This window comes from Metarhizium brunneum, chromosome 4 (assembly GCF_013426205.1).
Source record: "Metarhizium brunneum chromosome 4, complete sequence".
In the NCBI taxonomy this organism is placed as follows: Eukaryota; Fungi; Ascomycota; class Sordariomycetes; order Hypocreales; family Clavicipitaceae; genus Metarhizium; species Metarhizium brunneum.
In genome coordinates, this window is record NC_089425.1 from 1,918,353 (window position 1) to 1,933,484 (window position 15,132).

The 15,132-nt window shown below is 49.7% G+C and overlaps 3 protein-coding genes across 3 annotated transcripts; 2 read left to right on the forward strand and 1 right to left on the reverse strand.

The window, feature by feature from the left end:
- Positions 1-781: 781 nt before the first annotated feature.
- Positions 782-3,390, reverse strand: mcl1 (Minichromosome loss protein 1; the record flags this gene model as incomplete). The annotated part of the gene is made up of 2 exons (XM_014690339.1): positions 782-1,477; positions 1,537-3,390. 2 exons carry the CDS (start codon positions 3,388-3,390, stop codon positions 782-784), a joined length of 2,550 nt encoding a protein of 849 aa, XP_014545825.1.
- Positions 3,391-3,851: 461 nt separating this feature from the next.
- G6M90_00g072390 (uncharacterized protein) lies at positions 3,852-5,152 on the forward strand (the record flags this gene model as incomplete). Its single annotated transcript, XM_014690338.1, has 3 exons — positions 3,852-3,889; positions 3,955-4,123; positions 4,175-5,152. The coding sequence occupies 3 exons, from the start codon at positions 3,852-3,854 to the stop codon at positions 5,150-5,152; spliced, it is 1,185 nt and encodes a 394-aa protein (XP_014545824.1).
- A 6,007-nt stretch (positions 5,153-11,159) lies between these two features.
- On the forward strand, positions 11,160-14,193 carry G6M90_00g072400 (uncharacterized protein; the record flags this gene model as incomplete). The annotated part of the gene is made up of 2 exons (XM_014690337.1): positions 11,160-13,222; positions 13,299-14,193. 2 exons carry the CDS (start codon positions 11,160-11,162, stop codon positions 14,191-14,193), a joined length of 2,958 nt encoding a protein of 985 aa, XP_014545823.1.
- Positions 14,194-15,132: the final 939 nt, after the last annotated feature.

Genomic DNA, 15,132 nt, shown 5'->3' on the forward strand with positions numbered 1-15,132 from the left:
AGTACATACATGTACCCTAATACGGCAGTGTTACTTCTCGTCTCCTACTGGGCCTGCGGGCTACCACCCAGGGATCTATCTAATAATAAACATGAGCACCAGGCCTGTTTCTCTTGCTCTTCCATGCCTTTTACCACGCAATCGTGCTGTGCGAGTACGGAGCACCGCGTCCGGGCCTCGACAGGACCTGAGAGATTCGGCCAATCGCAGCATGTCCCAGCTACCAGGTCGTTTGTGGCGTGCATATGCAGATATACATAGTTTTGCGGCGAAGAGAAAAATCTTGCAGCACGGCGGTCCGAGGTTGCATGCATGACGCCCGAGTTGTTCGGGGAGAAGCAACGACGTGGTCTGGTTCTCGAAAAATCAGTCTTGACATGGCGGTGTTTTGGATGCTGTGAGTCGACAGTCAGGGCTCCAGACCTATATATACCTCTCGTCCATGGCCGCCGCGAAATAGCAGCAGTAACAGGGATCCTGGTTTTTAGTAGGACAACCGGAGCTCACAACAATACTTACAAGAAAGAACTCTGTAGGTTCGTTGGAGAAGACACGCCAGATTTAGGGGACAGTTGTGCGTTTAGGTCTATGAATACGTAGGCAGCACAGCTACGACGGGCAGGGTAAACAGTAGCAAAGCATGAGTGGGCTTTGGAGATTCATAGACTCATATCCAAACTATCAGAGCATCGCTCACAACCCGCACCGAACTCGTTCGACCTACTCTTATGTTCACATAATATTAATAGCAGTCAAAACAAGGACTGCCTGCCCTCCATGATTAGAAGCCCTCCTCGTCCATAACGCCAACCCTCTTCTCGCCAACCTCGCGGATCTTTTCGCCCAAAACGGTGCGGCCGTAACGCTCGGCCACCTTGCCTGCCGCCTCCATCATACGGCCTGTTCTGTCACGCATAAGTTCCACCATTTCGAGGGCACGCATGCCGCGGTCTTCGCCCTGGCGACATTCCACCGCTAGTAATTGCAGAAGAGTCTTGTCGATTTCCAGCTCGATGCGGGAGAGGAGGGATCTTTGCGTGTGGTTTCCGGAGGTGGCCTCGACGAGGTCTCTTAGTTGAGCGGCTTGAACGCCCTTCAGCATAAATTGCTGCTCGAGCTTTCTCGTCTCAAAGTCTTCGCCTTCCTCTTCCTTGTCTTCGTCCATGACTTCGTCTTGCTCCTTCTCGGTGTCATCGCTTTTCTTCTTTTTCTCGGACGGTGATGCCAAAGGTATGGAGAAGTCAAACTCTGATAGCAGTGGTCGAGGGAAGTAGGGGTATTTGTCGCCTCCCTTGAGGATGATGCAGTGGAACTTGTGGTCTGCGACGGCAACTGGAAAGTACGTCTCGTTTTTTCGGCCCGACGCCAGACGCGACAGGAGTTTGGTGTCCAGTAAGGGCACCCAGCACGCACGAGATGGTTGACGCCAGTGAAGCAGTGTAAGTAAGGTGCCCGTGGAGTCGTAAATGCATGGGTCCTGGGACAGCGTAAGTAATTTCTCAACGTAGCAAATAATGGAGTGCTGGGATAACCCACGCCGTTATCTGAGAAGAAAACACTTTTGAGTGTTGCTCCTTCTGGTAAAGCGACTGTGTCCTCATTTTGGCAAATCTCATCGCGTTTGATATTTTCAATCGTGTAGAGTAGACGGGCGGTTCCATCAGATCCAACAGGGCCATTGCCAATTGTGAGCACATAGTCTCTCCAACTGGCACAAGTCACCATAGGTGAGCTTTTGGGACGATACACTCGGTAGGGCATTCCAAATAGAGTGAAAACTCGAACATAGTTGGCGGACGTGGTTACCGTAATGAACGACTCGCTCAAAGACATTGCTGTAACGGCTTCACCCCTGGGTAACTGTGTTCGCCAATCTGATCGTTGAGTCCAACTCTCGTGTGGCCTGTAGAAAATGTAGGCGGGGGCATCATCTTTGGGTGGACTTGAGAACAAGGCGCCACTTTCATTCAGACAAGCCTTGTCGTAGAGAAATGTGTCTGTAAAATGGAAGTCGCGCTGGAATTCGTGGTCATAAAACTCCACTGTAACTGTATGGTGCGAATCTTGATCCACGGTCCATACAAATCCTATGAGATTCAGGCATAGGTATTTCCTGTTCCCCATCCAAGGAGTCGAGCCGGGTTGAAAGCACTCATGGTGTTGTGGTTGCATGAGATGAGCCCTCTTGCTTGAAGGACCGCCAAATGTCTCGTCCGGATCTCGTCCTCGTTTACTTCCTCTGCCAACCGCATAACCAGCCCCGTCATCGTCGACCACAAAACCGTCATCTTCCCCATCTTCATCAAGCAATGAGCCAATGCTGTCTAACGAATCCCTACGAGGCCGACTGGGAATTGGCTGGATTTTATGACCATTGACAGGAGGTTGCTGCCGATTTCCCGATATCTCGGATAAAGGATCATGAATGAATGGAGCAGGTTGTGTGTTGAGTTTCAATAATGGAGAAAACTGGTCATGGAGGAAGTCCGAGTAGATGAAAACTTCGCCGTCTGTAGTTGCAAATGACAGAATATTCTTGGACGGATGCCATGCGAGGTCGACTACATTGGAGTAGTCAAATCGTTGAATTACACTTTGTGTCTTGGTTTCCCAGACCAAGACCTTGCCGTCCTTGCCCGCCGAAGCTAACAAGGCACCATTTGGAGACCAGGAAAGGGCAGTTATGTCGGCCAAGTGACCATCAGCGAAGCGTCTCTGCTTCTCCCAGTCGTTCTTGGAAATAACTTGGATATCTTTAGTCGGGGTTGGCACGGCAAATGCACGTCCATCAGGATGCCAAGCAACTTTGGTTGATATCTCAGAATCAGAGTCCACGGTTCCAATTATTCCATCCACTTTGCGGATAAGTTCAGGCTCCTCGGATGTCAGGGAATAAATGTATATGATACCGTCGGTACAAGACAACGCGGCTAGCCTTCCATGGGGCTCCAGGGAGACATGCCTGGCAGGCTTGCTGTGCTCTCGCAAATGCTTCATCTGTGTGATATCCATTATGTTGACAATCTTAACACTAAGCTCATCGCTAGCAACAGCACACCATTGACAGTCGCGAGTCAATGCAACGTCTCTGATGGGAAGAGTGGTACGCAGAAGAAAGCGTTCAAAGTTGGCAGCCTCGATGTTGTAAAGACTGACGGTGCCATCTTCGGAACCAACGACAAAGAAGTCCTTCCCCGCTGAGATGGACACGTTTTGCTCCTGGCAGTCGTCTATGTTTGTAGGCTCGCCGTCAGAGCCGGTTTTGTAGAGTCGAATGGTGTTGTTCGAGCCGACAGTCACCAGTCGATTGCCATCGGTCGTATACGCACACCGGGTGGTTCCCTGGGTATGGGCAGGCCGTGGCCGCGGCCGCGATGCTGTCGAATCCATTGTTGTGTAAAGAAAGGTTTCCTCAAAAGACGATGTAAGTCATCTACGGCCCCTCGATTCACGTCAGAAAGCCCCGAGGCTACCAAATACAGACATGGGGGATAACTGTGTGAGAAGTTGATCGGTATCTTGGTAGTCCATCCTGTGACACGCGTCGAGCGCGTTCTAATTAATTGAAAAGACGCGTGACGGCCCCACGTTTGCCCACCAAAAGCTACTGACGATTGATTGGCCCCTCAAGCGTTGCGGCCTCGAACTCCAGAGAGCCGTGGAAAGTTGCCCCACCACATCCCACCAACATGCCTCACAGCACAAGGCGGTGGGTAGAAAGTTGACAATTGTCAAAAGATTTGCTTATTGAATGTCGAGCGTTGGACATGAGAAGAAGTTGTATGCATAGACGACACATACACCACAGCGTTTCTCACCGAATCACGCACATAAGCTTCCTCTGATCAAGCATGGAATCTGTTGACCCAGACCACTTCTTTGAGACCGAGTGAGTTTCATCACCACGCTTTGCAACGAATCTTTTCAGGACCAAGAAATGCTAACCCTAAGTAGTGCGTCTCAAGCACAGAGAGCGAGGAAAGCCGCCAAGGCTGGGAACAAACATGGTGACCCTTTGGAAATGAAGTCCAAGATTCTGGCTGCGGTCCCAGACCCGAAGTCACCACTATCGGGCATTTTTGTTGCCGAGTCTGCAGGTTTCGTCCGGCAAGTCAAATTGACTGTATGTAGCCTGCATCTCACCCTACTACTCTGCTGACTGATGTGTACTCAGTCTTCCGAACCACAAGCGACCTATCGTGGCCCCAAAGCCCCAGTTACTTGTCTGGCAATAGGGGGTGCGGACAACAAGACCATTTTTGCAGGATCATGGGACAAGGATATCTGGTCATGGGACATTGCCTCAACTCACCTTGGACGCAAATATAGCGGCCATTCTGATTTTGTAAAAGCAGTACTTTGCGCCAAGCTCAAAGACAAGGATATTCTCATCAGTGGTGGAGCCGATAAGAAGATTCTCGTCTGGGATATCGAAACAGGTCGTAGATTGCACACCATTCAAGACCCCACGACAGCCATGCTCGCCATTCAGCATTTAGCTTTGGATCCGGTACTCACCACCCGGGAAGAAATCGTGTTGGTAAGTGCCGGCAGCGATCCTCATATTCGGCGATGGAAAGTTCGTCTTGATGGCTACGAGCAAATAACAGAGACATTTCACGACCGCCCTGGCGCCGAGAGGTTGACCATTGAGGAGCACGACACGAGCGTTTATAGGCTGGTGTTTGACGTGGATGGGGAGGATGTGGACTTGTGGACTGCAAGTGCAGACGGAACGGCAAAGTGCTTATCTAGGTCCCGGAACTTTGTCGCCGAAGATGATCTGAATCATGGTGACTATGTTCGGGCGGTTCAACCAACCGAACAATGGGTCATTACCGCTGGAAGAGACGAACATGTCAAGGTATGGGACAGAGCCACGGGGAAGCTCTATTGCTCTCTGGAAGGCCACTTTGAAGAGATCACAGACCTGGTTCTGCTTCGCAATGCTGAGGGCTCGCCCGAGAAAATTTGCAGTGTCGGTATCGACAGGACGATACGTACCTGGCCGCTTCAAAAGACGGATCTGGATGATGTTGTCAAAGAGGTTGAAGAAGCCAAAAAGTCAAGTATCAAGGAGGCCGAAACCGGTGGCGAGAGTCTCCTGACTGCTGAAGAGGAAGCAGAGCTAGCAGAACTAATGGATGACTGAAGTTCAACGGAGTATACAACGCTCGAAGAAAGAAATGGACCAAGTCAAGCAACAGCATTTTCCACCGAATCATCAACACTGCGTGGAGTGACGTGCATTGCCAATTCCACCTCTTGATTCCATTGAACAAGCCGCTGTTCCCTGCAGAAAAACGGCCGGTTCCTGATCTCGCCAGACATCAACTCGAAACGTGGCAGCAGAACATACAGCCTTTTTTTCTGACGTTGTCAACCTGGACTTGTGCAGTACAATGATTAAATTGCTACGCGAGATTACAAGCCACGGAAGCACCGAGCCGGGGAGTGAGCCCGATAATCAATGTCTCAGGCGGCAACCTAGAGGATTAGGCCGAGGAGCAGGGCCTAGATCGGCTAACAACTCACGTCTTTTCGTTTGTGGCGCGACCCTGCATAGCATTTTGAGCACACAGGACAGAAGAAAAAGCATCAACTGAGCAAACCAGCAGACAGCACACCCTCTTTTGCGGCACGAGACACGAAGTCCACGCCACCATGTGTAACAGTCGAATTTCGCGTTTTGGGCCAGTGTGTGTATGCATGTATGTACTACTCCGTAGAACGCCCTGTGGCTGCAAAGTCAATGCAGACAGAGAAAATCTCTCAATTCTTGTTCGACATGATTTGTTGACCCCCACGATAGGAAAGCTCGGTGTTTTACCGCTGATTTTGCCCAGCTCAGCAAACTTTGAGCTAGGCTGATACATGAAACAAAATTTGCCCGATGTATTGATTGATGGATACCGACTTGTGTTCGTATATCCACTCCTTCTCCCAATCTTGATACCTTTCCTGTACTACCCTGTTCCATGATTCAATGCGTCGCCATGACTCTTGGCCACATCGGCTTGATCTCGATATCCTACGTGGAGTCAAGAAGTAGACTTTCAGGCGGTTCGATCGAGATTGAGAATGGGATACTAGCCCGTCCCCAGAGCCCGTTTTCTCTAGCCATAATCTGCACGATTGTTTCAACACTAGCACGTACATGGTGCTGCATGGTTGTGGATATGGTTAACAGGCTGTTAACGTTACCGTGTTAGAGATACTACGCAGATGATGGAGAATGCTGGGGAAGACTTGCCGGCCGAGAAGGGTCAGGGTTTGCCGGTCTCAATGACTCGCACCGCGCAATGCCGGCAAAACAATGTTCTAGCCTACCCCTGCCGAGGACATTTCCGAGATCAAGTCCTTTCCGCGAGACATTATTTTTCTTCTTGTTTTCGCTTTGGCTCTTTCCGCGTTTTGAAACATGGCTTCCCGTCATCAACCACATAAACTGTCTCAACAACGACGCATTACCAGCTGATACGCCACGCGAGTATTAAAGATTCAGCTTGCGGATCTGTCAGACTCAACATGTGTGCGGGGTGCTCCGTGCCGTAAAGACTACTAGTCGTTCTCTGTATGTACATGCCGACAACGGTACTTCGTATTTGCGCATCGCTCACGACACTGGCCTCTTGGTGGGCAAGAAATGCCACCCGATCAGACCCCTGCATGCTATACCGGCCCAAGACATGCACAAATATACGGAGCACCGCACGGCCATATTACAATACAACCCGAAAATAAATGGCCCGTCATAGGCCAACAGGAACCGGCGTAACAGGCTCAGCTCAGCTCCATCACCCGAGAAGGCAAATAACCTTGCTCAGTGGAGAATGTTGTCCGGCTCGTCACTTTCCTTTCACTTCAGGGGTGCTCCGTACGTTAAGCCAAGAAGGCAACCCATTCTGGTTTCTATGGGCGTCAACTTTCAAGGGCCCAGCCGCGCTGATAACGATACCAACAAGATCTTGGCGATGATGGTGCGAATTCTCGGGGTGGTACTCCGTACTCCGTGATCCGTACGATACGTGGGCAAGATTCGCGACAAGATTCCGTCGAGATCTCCTCTTCCGGCCGACGCTATCAAGCGCCCCTCCCCCCATTTCTTGGCCTCCGTTTCTGATTTGGGCATCTGACATTGCTGCGATAACTCCGTAAGTAGTTAGACGGTCTGCTGAAAGAGCTCGGAGGGGGTTGCTGAAATGCGCCTTGCCCATGTGCTGAAGTGACGTGCCGGTAACAGCAGCGCCAAGTGAAGGCCGGTTTCCCCCCTCTGCATCCCCTTTAGGTCAACTTGCTTACGGTGGCAAGGATGCCGTCCGGCATAATAGTAGATAGTAATCATATTATGACTTTATTGCCCAGGTTACAAGACTTTGTGGAGCCCACGTGAGTACCGTTCTGGCCCCAGAACGACGCGCCCAGGAGATACTATAGTTGATGCGACGACACAGGTGACGGCAGTTGTGCTTTTCCTCGGTTATCCAGCCAGCCAGCCAGGATACTCTCCACATGAATTGCCAACGTTGATGAGCGGGTTTGCAAAAAAAAAAAAAAAACAATTCGATTCATTGGGCATGACGGGCCCCTGCCGGACCATTCCACCGACGGCTGTCCGTGGTGCGATGAACTTGACGCTTCACGAACGAGCCCAGTCAAACGAGCCGGGTACCAATGTATGTATGTTGTGCGCTCCGTTCCGTGTACAAAGTATCACTTTCTCCTCCGTGTTTTGAGGCATACGTACATATGTATGTACTAGTATTAGGAATAAGAATGGAGAACAGTTCTCCGATCATTCACAAACCACGATTGCGGGTCGACCTGATTCCATGCTCACGCATACTAGGCTTCTCAAAGTGTAAAATAATCGCCTCTGTTCCTAGTATTAAATAGCACCTCATGCATTCCTATATTGTGAGTACGGAGTACAATTCATCAAGATATGACAGAATACATCATGCATCGCTCCAAGCAAGGTAAACATCACGCTCCAGCAAAAGGGGCTGGCTATGCCCTCATGCCCACATGGCTGTGGAACTGTGCGCTGACACCAGCGGTCCCGTCTAGCTGGGGTTCTCCGAATTGCAAATACGGACTTCGTCTGTACTCCGTGCATGCAGAAGCAACTGATGAGACAATTCTAAATGCTCCGAGGTTGGACGGTTGTGCCGCAATGCACAGTCTATGTCCCGTGCAGTGTGGACCAAGCGCTCCGTCCATGAACCCAACCCAGTCGCCAGGAACTACACCGCCTCGCTCGAGCCTGCCAGGCCAACAGCTAATTTTAACATCTTAGTTAGCAGAGCTACTCCGTATGTAGTATGTACAGTACAATTCATGGAAACTATCACTTAATATCCATGTGACAGAGGTCGGCGTTCTTGCGTGACCTCCTGAACCGACAGTGAAGCTACGCCAGAATGGGCACTGATCGTCCCAATGTAGGGTGCTGAAGAACCAACCAGGTTGCTCCGGAGAACCGCTCGTTCAGTTCTGGCGCGTAGAGAGAGGGTTACGGCGCCTGTAGAGCTTCGTGCCATTTCATATTTTGAATACCGATAAGCAGCACTACTCGGGGATGCTCACGGCTGAGAGACTCTCGTTGTGCTGCAGGTGCCTTGTGTATCCTTCTTTCTTTCTCTTTTCTTTTCTTTTCTTTTCTTTCCCTTTCTTTCCCTTTCTTTCCTTTTTTTGTTACTATCTTGTTGTCGAGTCCGAGCATAATTTGTGACGGTACCAATTAACACCCCTCGCCCTGTCATCCGAGCTCCTCCGTAGAATCGAGGCATCTGTGGCGTCGGAAGTACAATTCCTGCTGATGTTACCCCTCTGGTCTAGAAATTGAAAGAAGCCCCTGTACAAAGTTCTGTAACAAGCAATAAACCATGACAATGTGAGTGCTTGATTGGTCAAGGTCCAGTCTTTTGATCGGCGCTAATATGCCACGTTAACACAACGTTGCCGACTGACACCCGAGTGAAGAATTGTGACCTTTGTTTCTCCTTCCTTTGTCCTGTGCGACTGAATGAAGCGATTGGTGTAAGCTGAAGCTGGCACTAGAGGCTCTTGTTAATGCTATACGATGGAGGTATGCCGTACAGCAGGTTTGCCACGACGGGCGCGGCCCTAGAAGATAGATTATTAATATGTATCCTCATCTCGAGTAACTATGGACTACTTACAAGTGAAGCACATACGTAGTACGTATGCATGTATATGTTTATTTGAGAATTGAGCGTTCAATACAGGGTTGCTGGGGGGCTTTTTGTGGCAGCGAGACCAGCACTACGGCGAGCTCTGCACCTTGGCCGGAAGCCACACCCGCGTGTTGGTTGGTGGAAAACCATACCCGTTGATCGTCCGCGATATTGTTTAAGGCTGCTGTGGCGGCGGTACTTGCCGTTGAAATAAATCCACTCTTGCGGACTGAAATCCGGGCCGAGTGTTGCGAAACCCTGGCTGCCTCTAGTTGCTACACCGTCGCGCCGTGATGAGGCGATATTCAGCCACAGGTTCGTGGTTGTGATCCTATGCATAGGCATTGGGCTACGACTATCATTACCGTGACACGAGGTCGAATTCGTCTTTTTGCGTGTTGGCCATGGTGGCCAACCCGTCACTTTTAGAAGCACGACGGGCTTCATGCCCCTGAATCCTTGAATGTGGTGCTGCAATTTGGATCCCTGTCCTGGAGGGAGCCCAACTTAAAGCGAAGAATGACCAACAAAGAGGTCAGGCTGATTGTAGCACTGCAGTACTCGGTACGTTGGAAAGACGCCGGCATGCAGGGGTCGGTGGGTTTGAACGACAGTTGAGGCTGCATCATCGGTGACAACAAACGTGGCTTGCGTTGTTGATGCCTTGTCGTAAATCATGTGCATGTGGAACTGCTGCGGTTGCCGTCGCCATCTTTTTGCAACCCTTCGCGAATGTACGGAGTTGCAAATAGGGATTTCGTAGAGTTGCTGGAGCGTAGAGGCGTGCCCAAGTATTCCTTCAAATCTTATTATCCAGGTGCCTTCATCGAATAACTCTAGCAATCTGGGCCTTCGTGATAGCCCCGTGCGCGTCAATGCTGCAACAGAAGTCAACTCAATTATCCCAGCAAGTGGATGGCCAAATATGATCTGTAAGTGATCCGTTCGCCTCGTCCTCTTGGGTTGGCAGAAACCATCATTTCGGACCTGGAAACTAGAGTGTGGTGCCGAATAGAGACCCGCGCGTTAACCCTCTGTCTACTCCGTACCCAGGGGGGGGGCTTCAATGTTGCCAAGGAAATCAACGCCTGACTTGGGTTAGCAGCCTGGACAGGGGGGGGCATGGGCAGGAAGGAGCACCCTTGCCGGAGGGCTGTTCGGCCCAGTTCTGCCCGTGGGGGTGGGCTGGGATGGTCTTGTTCCGTGAGGCCTGGAGGATGGTGTGGGGGCGTGATGTGATGGACTTTTTTTGTCATACAAAGTACATAGAAAGGGAAAGCTCTGTGCAGGTGGCATTGGCCGCACGCGAGTTGGTAGCTGGGCGGAACTCAAACCGAGAGAAAATTGCTTTTCTGTTCTGTTCTTTTCTTCCCATTTTCTTTTTTCCATATCCACGTTCTTTGTCTTTGTTTCTTTCGTCGTCACCGTTCAAGCAGTCTTCTGAATATTCCGTACTCCATTCCCCGTACCCCATACTCCGTGGTCTGTCCGACCGTTGAACGAACTGCCATATTCCTTTTTTTCTTCTATGATTTTGTACACGCGGACTGCTGAATAACTGCGTATCTGCAAGAAACCAGTCTGTTGCGCCGTCCTAACTATTGTATCCTCTCAAATCGAGCAAATCCTATTCAACAGGTATTTCAGGAATACTAGAACGTGTGTAGAAGAACCCAGCACTACCTTAGATCTGCTTACACCTGGGCTCACATATATTCTGCAGCATGATATAGGCTGGAAGCCGCGTTCCTTGGGCCTTGTGCAACTTGTGCTGCGAGGGCTATAGAAATTCTAACACGGGCCGGTCTTGTCATTCTACAGCTTCTTTCCTTACGAGAGAGGGCCGCAAAAGCAAGGACGAGATCGGGTATGATATTTACCTCTTGCCTACATCACTTGGCTATTTCATCCATTATTACTTGCGTACGTGGAGCAGCTCTTGGGGCTGGCCGTTGAATCATGGCGACTCAACCGGATTGTTACATGGGCAGCATTGTGGCTTTTGAGGGAAAGGCAGACATCGTGTCAACCCAGCTTCGTCTTCTTCCCACGTCACCGCAAGTTCTTATCCTCCCAAGTGTCGATTCATACGCCAAACCCAGGGACCAAGACGAAGATCAATGCTTCGACGCGCCTTCTTTTATTCGGAGAGTTCACGATGCTTTTTTGGCGCGGGCCGAGGCTGCACAAAATTTCTTGAATGGCGCGACTGCAAACCACAAACGACTGGTTTTCATTAATGGAGGCACCTCAGGAGCACAAGCCCTCTGTATCAAGGAAATTATGAAGCATGAAACCCACGGTGATAGATGCCAAGCCGAATCCATATTCGAAGAGATCACCAAAGATGGCTTAGCAGGTCTGGAAAAGCAGATATCAAACATGGGTAGGGAGGAACGATATGCTTTTGGGCATTCAACAGCCGCTAACGATAAAGAAGAATTGGAAGAAGATCCCATTACAAGAGCCATGAGAGCAGCCGACGCTCTTGACCGCCAGACGGCTAACTTGCAACCCTGCAACACGTTCCCACTGGGCCGACCATCCCGACCACGTAGTTGGAGTTTGCCATTGTATGGGTTTTCGGACGAATTGGAGGATTCAACGCCTTTCTACGTATTTGGCCTCGCAAGACCAGATGAAGATGTTGCCCCCGACGAAAGTACAGAGAATTTTAGCGAGCCCCCCACTCCAAGCCTGGTGATCAGCAGACCCGGACAATCGTCAGTAGATAAGCCCCGACTTGGGCCGTCTTTTTCAACCATCTTCTATCCCGCCAGCTGCATTGGGGAGGCATATGAGTCCATCACTCCTGATTGTCAGCCAGAAGCAGCGGCTGTCTCGCCTACATCCGAAGCCTTTAGCCTTCGGTCATCTGACAATATTGTCTATGGAGAGGCCGCTGTCTTCGACATGAGAAATCCTAGCTCGCGGAATTCAATATGCCGTGTAAAATCCCTGGGCAGGATTTATAATGCTAGCCCTAAGCTCCGGGATCCTTGCATCCCCTCAGAATCATGGCTAGCAGAACCAGATACTCCTAGGGATTGGCAACACCGCCATTCGGTAATTTCGGCTTCAGATGCTCAGGATCGCAGATTGAGTCTAATAAGCCTTGTTGACAAGCCCCGAACCGTCATGGTAAAATCACGTCGGTCCATCGGGAAAATGGAACCAGTTCCAGCTGAAAAGAGGAGAGAGAGAGCCCCGAAGGCACCAGAGAACCCTAGACCAAACTACGTTGACCGGGGCACAGATACACAAAACGATAAGCCCAGAGATGTTTCCTTCCAGCCCATATTTCCCCCGATGGAAGATCTTGTTGTATACTTCAAGGATGAGTCTTCGGATGTCATGCTAGAATCCGCCGTCAACACGCTTAGGAACAGACGATATCCTCTTCTGTCACATTCTCCGACAACATCAGACGTTGTAAATACCGGGGCATCTGCACCCAGCACACCGGTATATCAGCCTTTTCAAGAGAGAGAACATGTTGAATCCGGCATGAGTGCACATGAACATGGCATGGCTTCTCCTGATGCCGAGGATTATGACCCCTTTGCCTACACGCAAACAATGTGGCGGCCAGAAAAGTCCGTAAAGCAAGCTGCATCAGTATCTATCGTGCGACCACCGACACCTGCGCAAACGCCTCCGCCAACCACCCTCAAAGATATCGAGCACAAGGTCCATGAATTTCAGGTCACGTCAGGCCATACGGCTGTGTCTATACAGAATTCACTGCGCTCCATCCTTGGTGAATACTTTCCACCGGATACAAAAGGCTGTCACCAGTTCCAGTTTTCTCTCCTCCCAGAATTTGATGAACTCTGGAAACCAATCTTCCGAGGAGGAGAGCCAGGCACATCACAGCGGAATGACGCCACTGGCACAAATATCTTGGCCATTGGCTCCCAAACAGGTGTCAAAAAAGAGTATTCATTGGAAGTTATTGGCAGATTAGAAAAGGTTGGCAGGAAGTCTTGCGAAATTGTCAAAACCGGCAGAGTTGACTTCAGGTATGTGATATTGGTCTGTCTCTATCTCCTTGAAGCTCCTTTTGCTCACTACGCTTTCTTTTGGCTTCATTTTTAGATATCTGCTCGCCAATGCGATGCAAGCCTTTACTGCTCAGAGACTGGCCAATCAAACCTCTGACAATCCATTTACCAACTCGTTCTTGCTGGCCACTCTTATTGTTCCTCATCTCGAGACATATTTGGCACTGCATACTGATGTGCGGCATCTGCTTCTCATCTACCCACCGGAGCATTTGGCGACTGTCTTGGCATTACAACGACTTGTTGGGGTTGATGTCATGAAAGTGGCACAAATTGTCGATGCGGAGAGCAAGGAAGACTCGCCATTCACGAATATTCGCGGTGCATCAATCAATAATAACAAGCCTGAGGGCAAGCCCACGCGTTCTTTCTCTCCCAGGTCCTCGTCCGAAATCGATATATCAAAAGCCAATTATCTTTTAACCTCTACCGCTTCTGAAAAAGATATTGCTACCTTTGTTTCAACAGTATGGAACATAAAGATTGAACCTCCGTTGGCACCAAACTCGGAGCAGTCTACAGACAAACCATCAAAGAAGAAGAGACCCCCGCCGCTCAGTTTACGCAAATACCCTCTTCTTTCATTACCCAAGCTTGCTAGTGAAAGCTCAGTGTCACCAACGTCAATCGCTTTGCCACCCGCGCCTCCAGTACCTCTTGAGCCTGCTTCGCCTACAGCGTCGCTACGTGCACCTTCGCTTGCTGAAACATTCAAGGCACTGAAGTCGGCGAAGAATAAGTTAAGCCAGGGAAGGTTGTGGCCGAAAAATGATCAACAGGTAGAAGTTGAATCCCTGGCTGACTATGACTTCGGTGGCGACAGCGATGATGACATGTATGAGCGCAGGCTGATGCCAGTTTTCATGCAAAAGCACCCGGTGCGCAAGCCGAACAGCCGCAAAGCGCTCAAGTTTTTGGGACTAGCATAGTCCTGTGCCCATAATCATGGGGGCGAAGGGAGCGTTGACATACTTGGTTTTCTGTTTACAACGTGGGCGATGCTCCTGCGCTTTAACTCCTTCACCGCGTGATCTCTTTTATTTTTTCCCTTTCATTTTTTAAACTTTTATTTTGCTCCTTTTTAGAGGATAAGACTATTTCCTTTCAAGACGTGGTAAATTTAGTGTGAAGCGCATGTACATTAAATATGACTGGTTTAAACGAAGCATAAGGCAGGCGATATTATCTATAGATACATACACATCGAAAAGACGGCAAGCAAGAGCTCTACATCTAAGACTTGCTTCAAGCAATAAATAGTATTAGAAAATAATCGTCTACTCAGTTTAAATTCGTAATCCATCACTAGATGCACATCTTTGCATTGGCTCGTTCCTCTTGTAATCCCATGAACTTCACCTTAATCCGGTTAAAGTACTAAAGCCTGGTGAGACATGCGAGGAGCCAAATCCAGTTGTACCATGGGCGATTAGGCAGACATTGGTCAGTTCATGACATACTCGTTGCCTGGGGACAAGATAAAGGGCATCACCGTCTAGCCTCGCAACAGAGAAACAAAATTACAACACTCATCAGGACAGGTCGGTACAAAGATCACGTTTCCCTGTATTAATGCCCATTCTCGCACACGAGTACAAAAAAAAAAAAGGGTGAAAGCTCCCCAGTGCCCCCTAAAACAACCTTTAAAAACAGCACAACAGAATAATAAGCGAAGAAATAAGAAAAAAAAGAAGACACGGTGGTTGCGTTTCGCCTGGTAAAATAAAATGACCCCTGTGTCTACATGTTTTCGTTACAAAGGGGGAAAACGTAGCATGAGCCTCGTAACTCTCCTTATCCTGTTTCCCGGTTCAGCCGTTCCTGTCTCATCTGAATCGGATCGTCTCAATGCATAGCGGAGTGTTTGG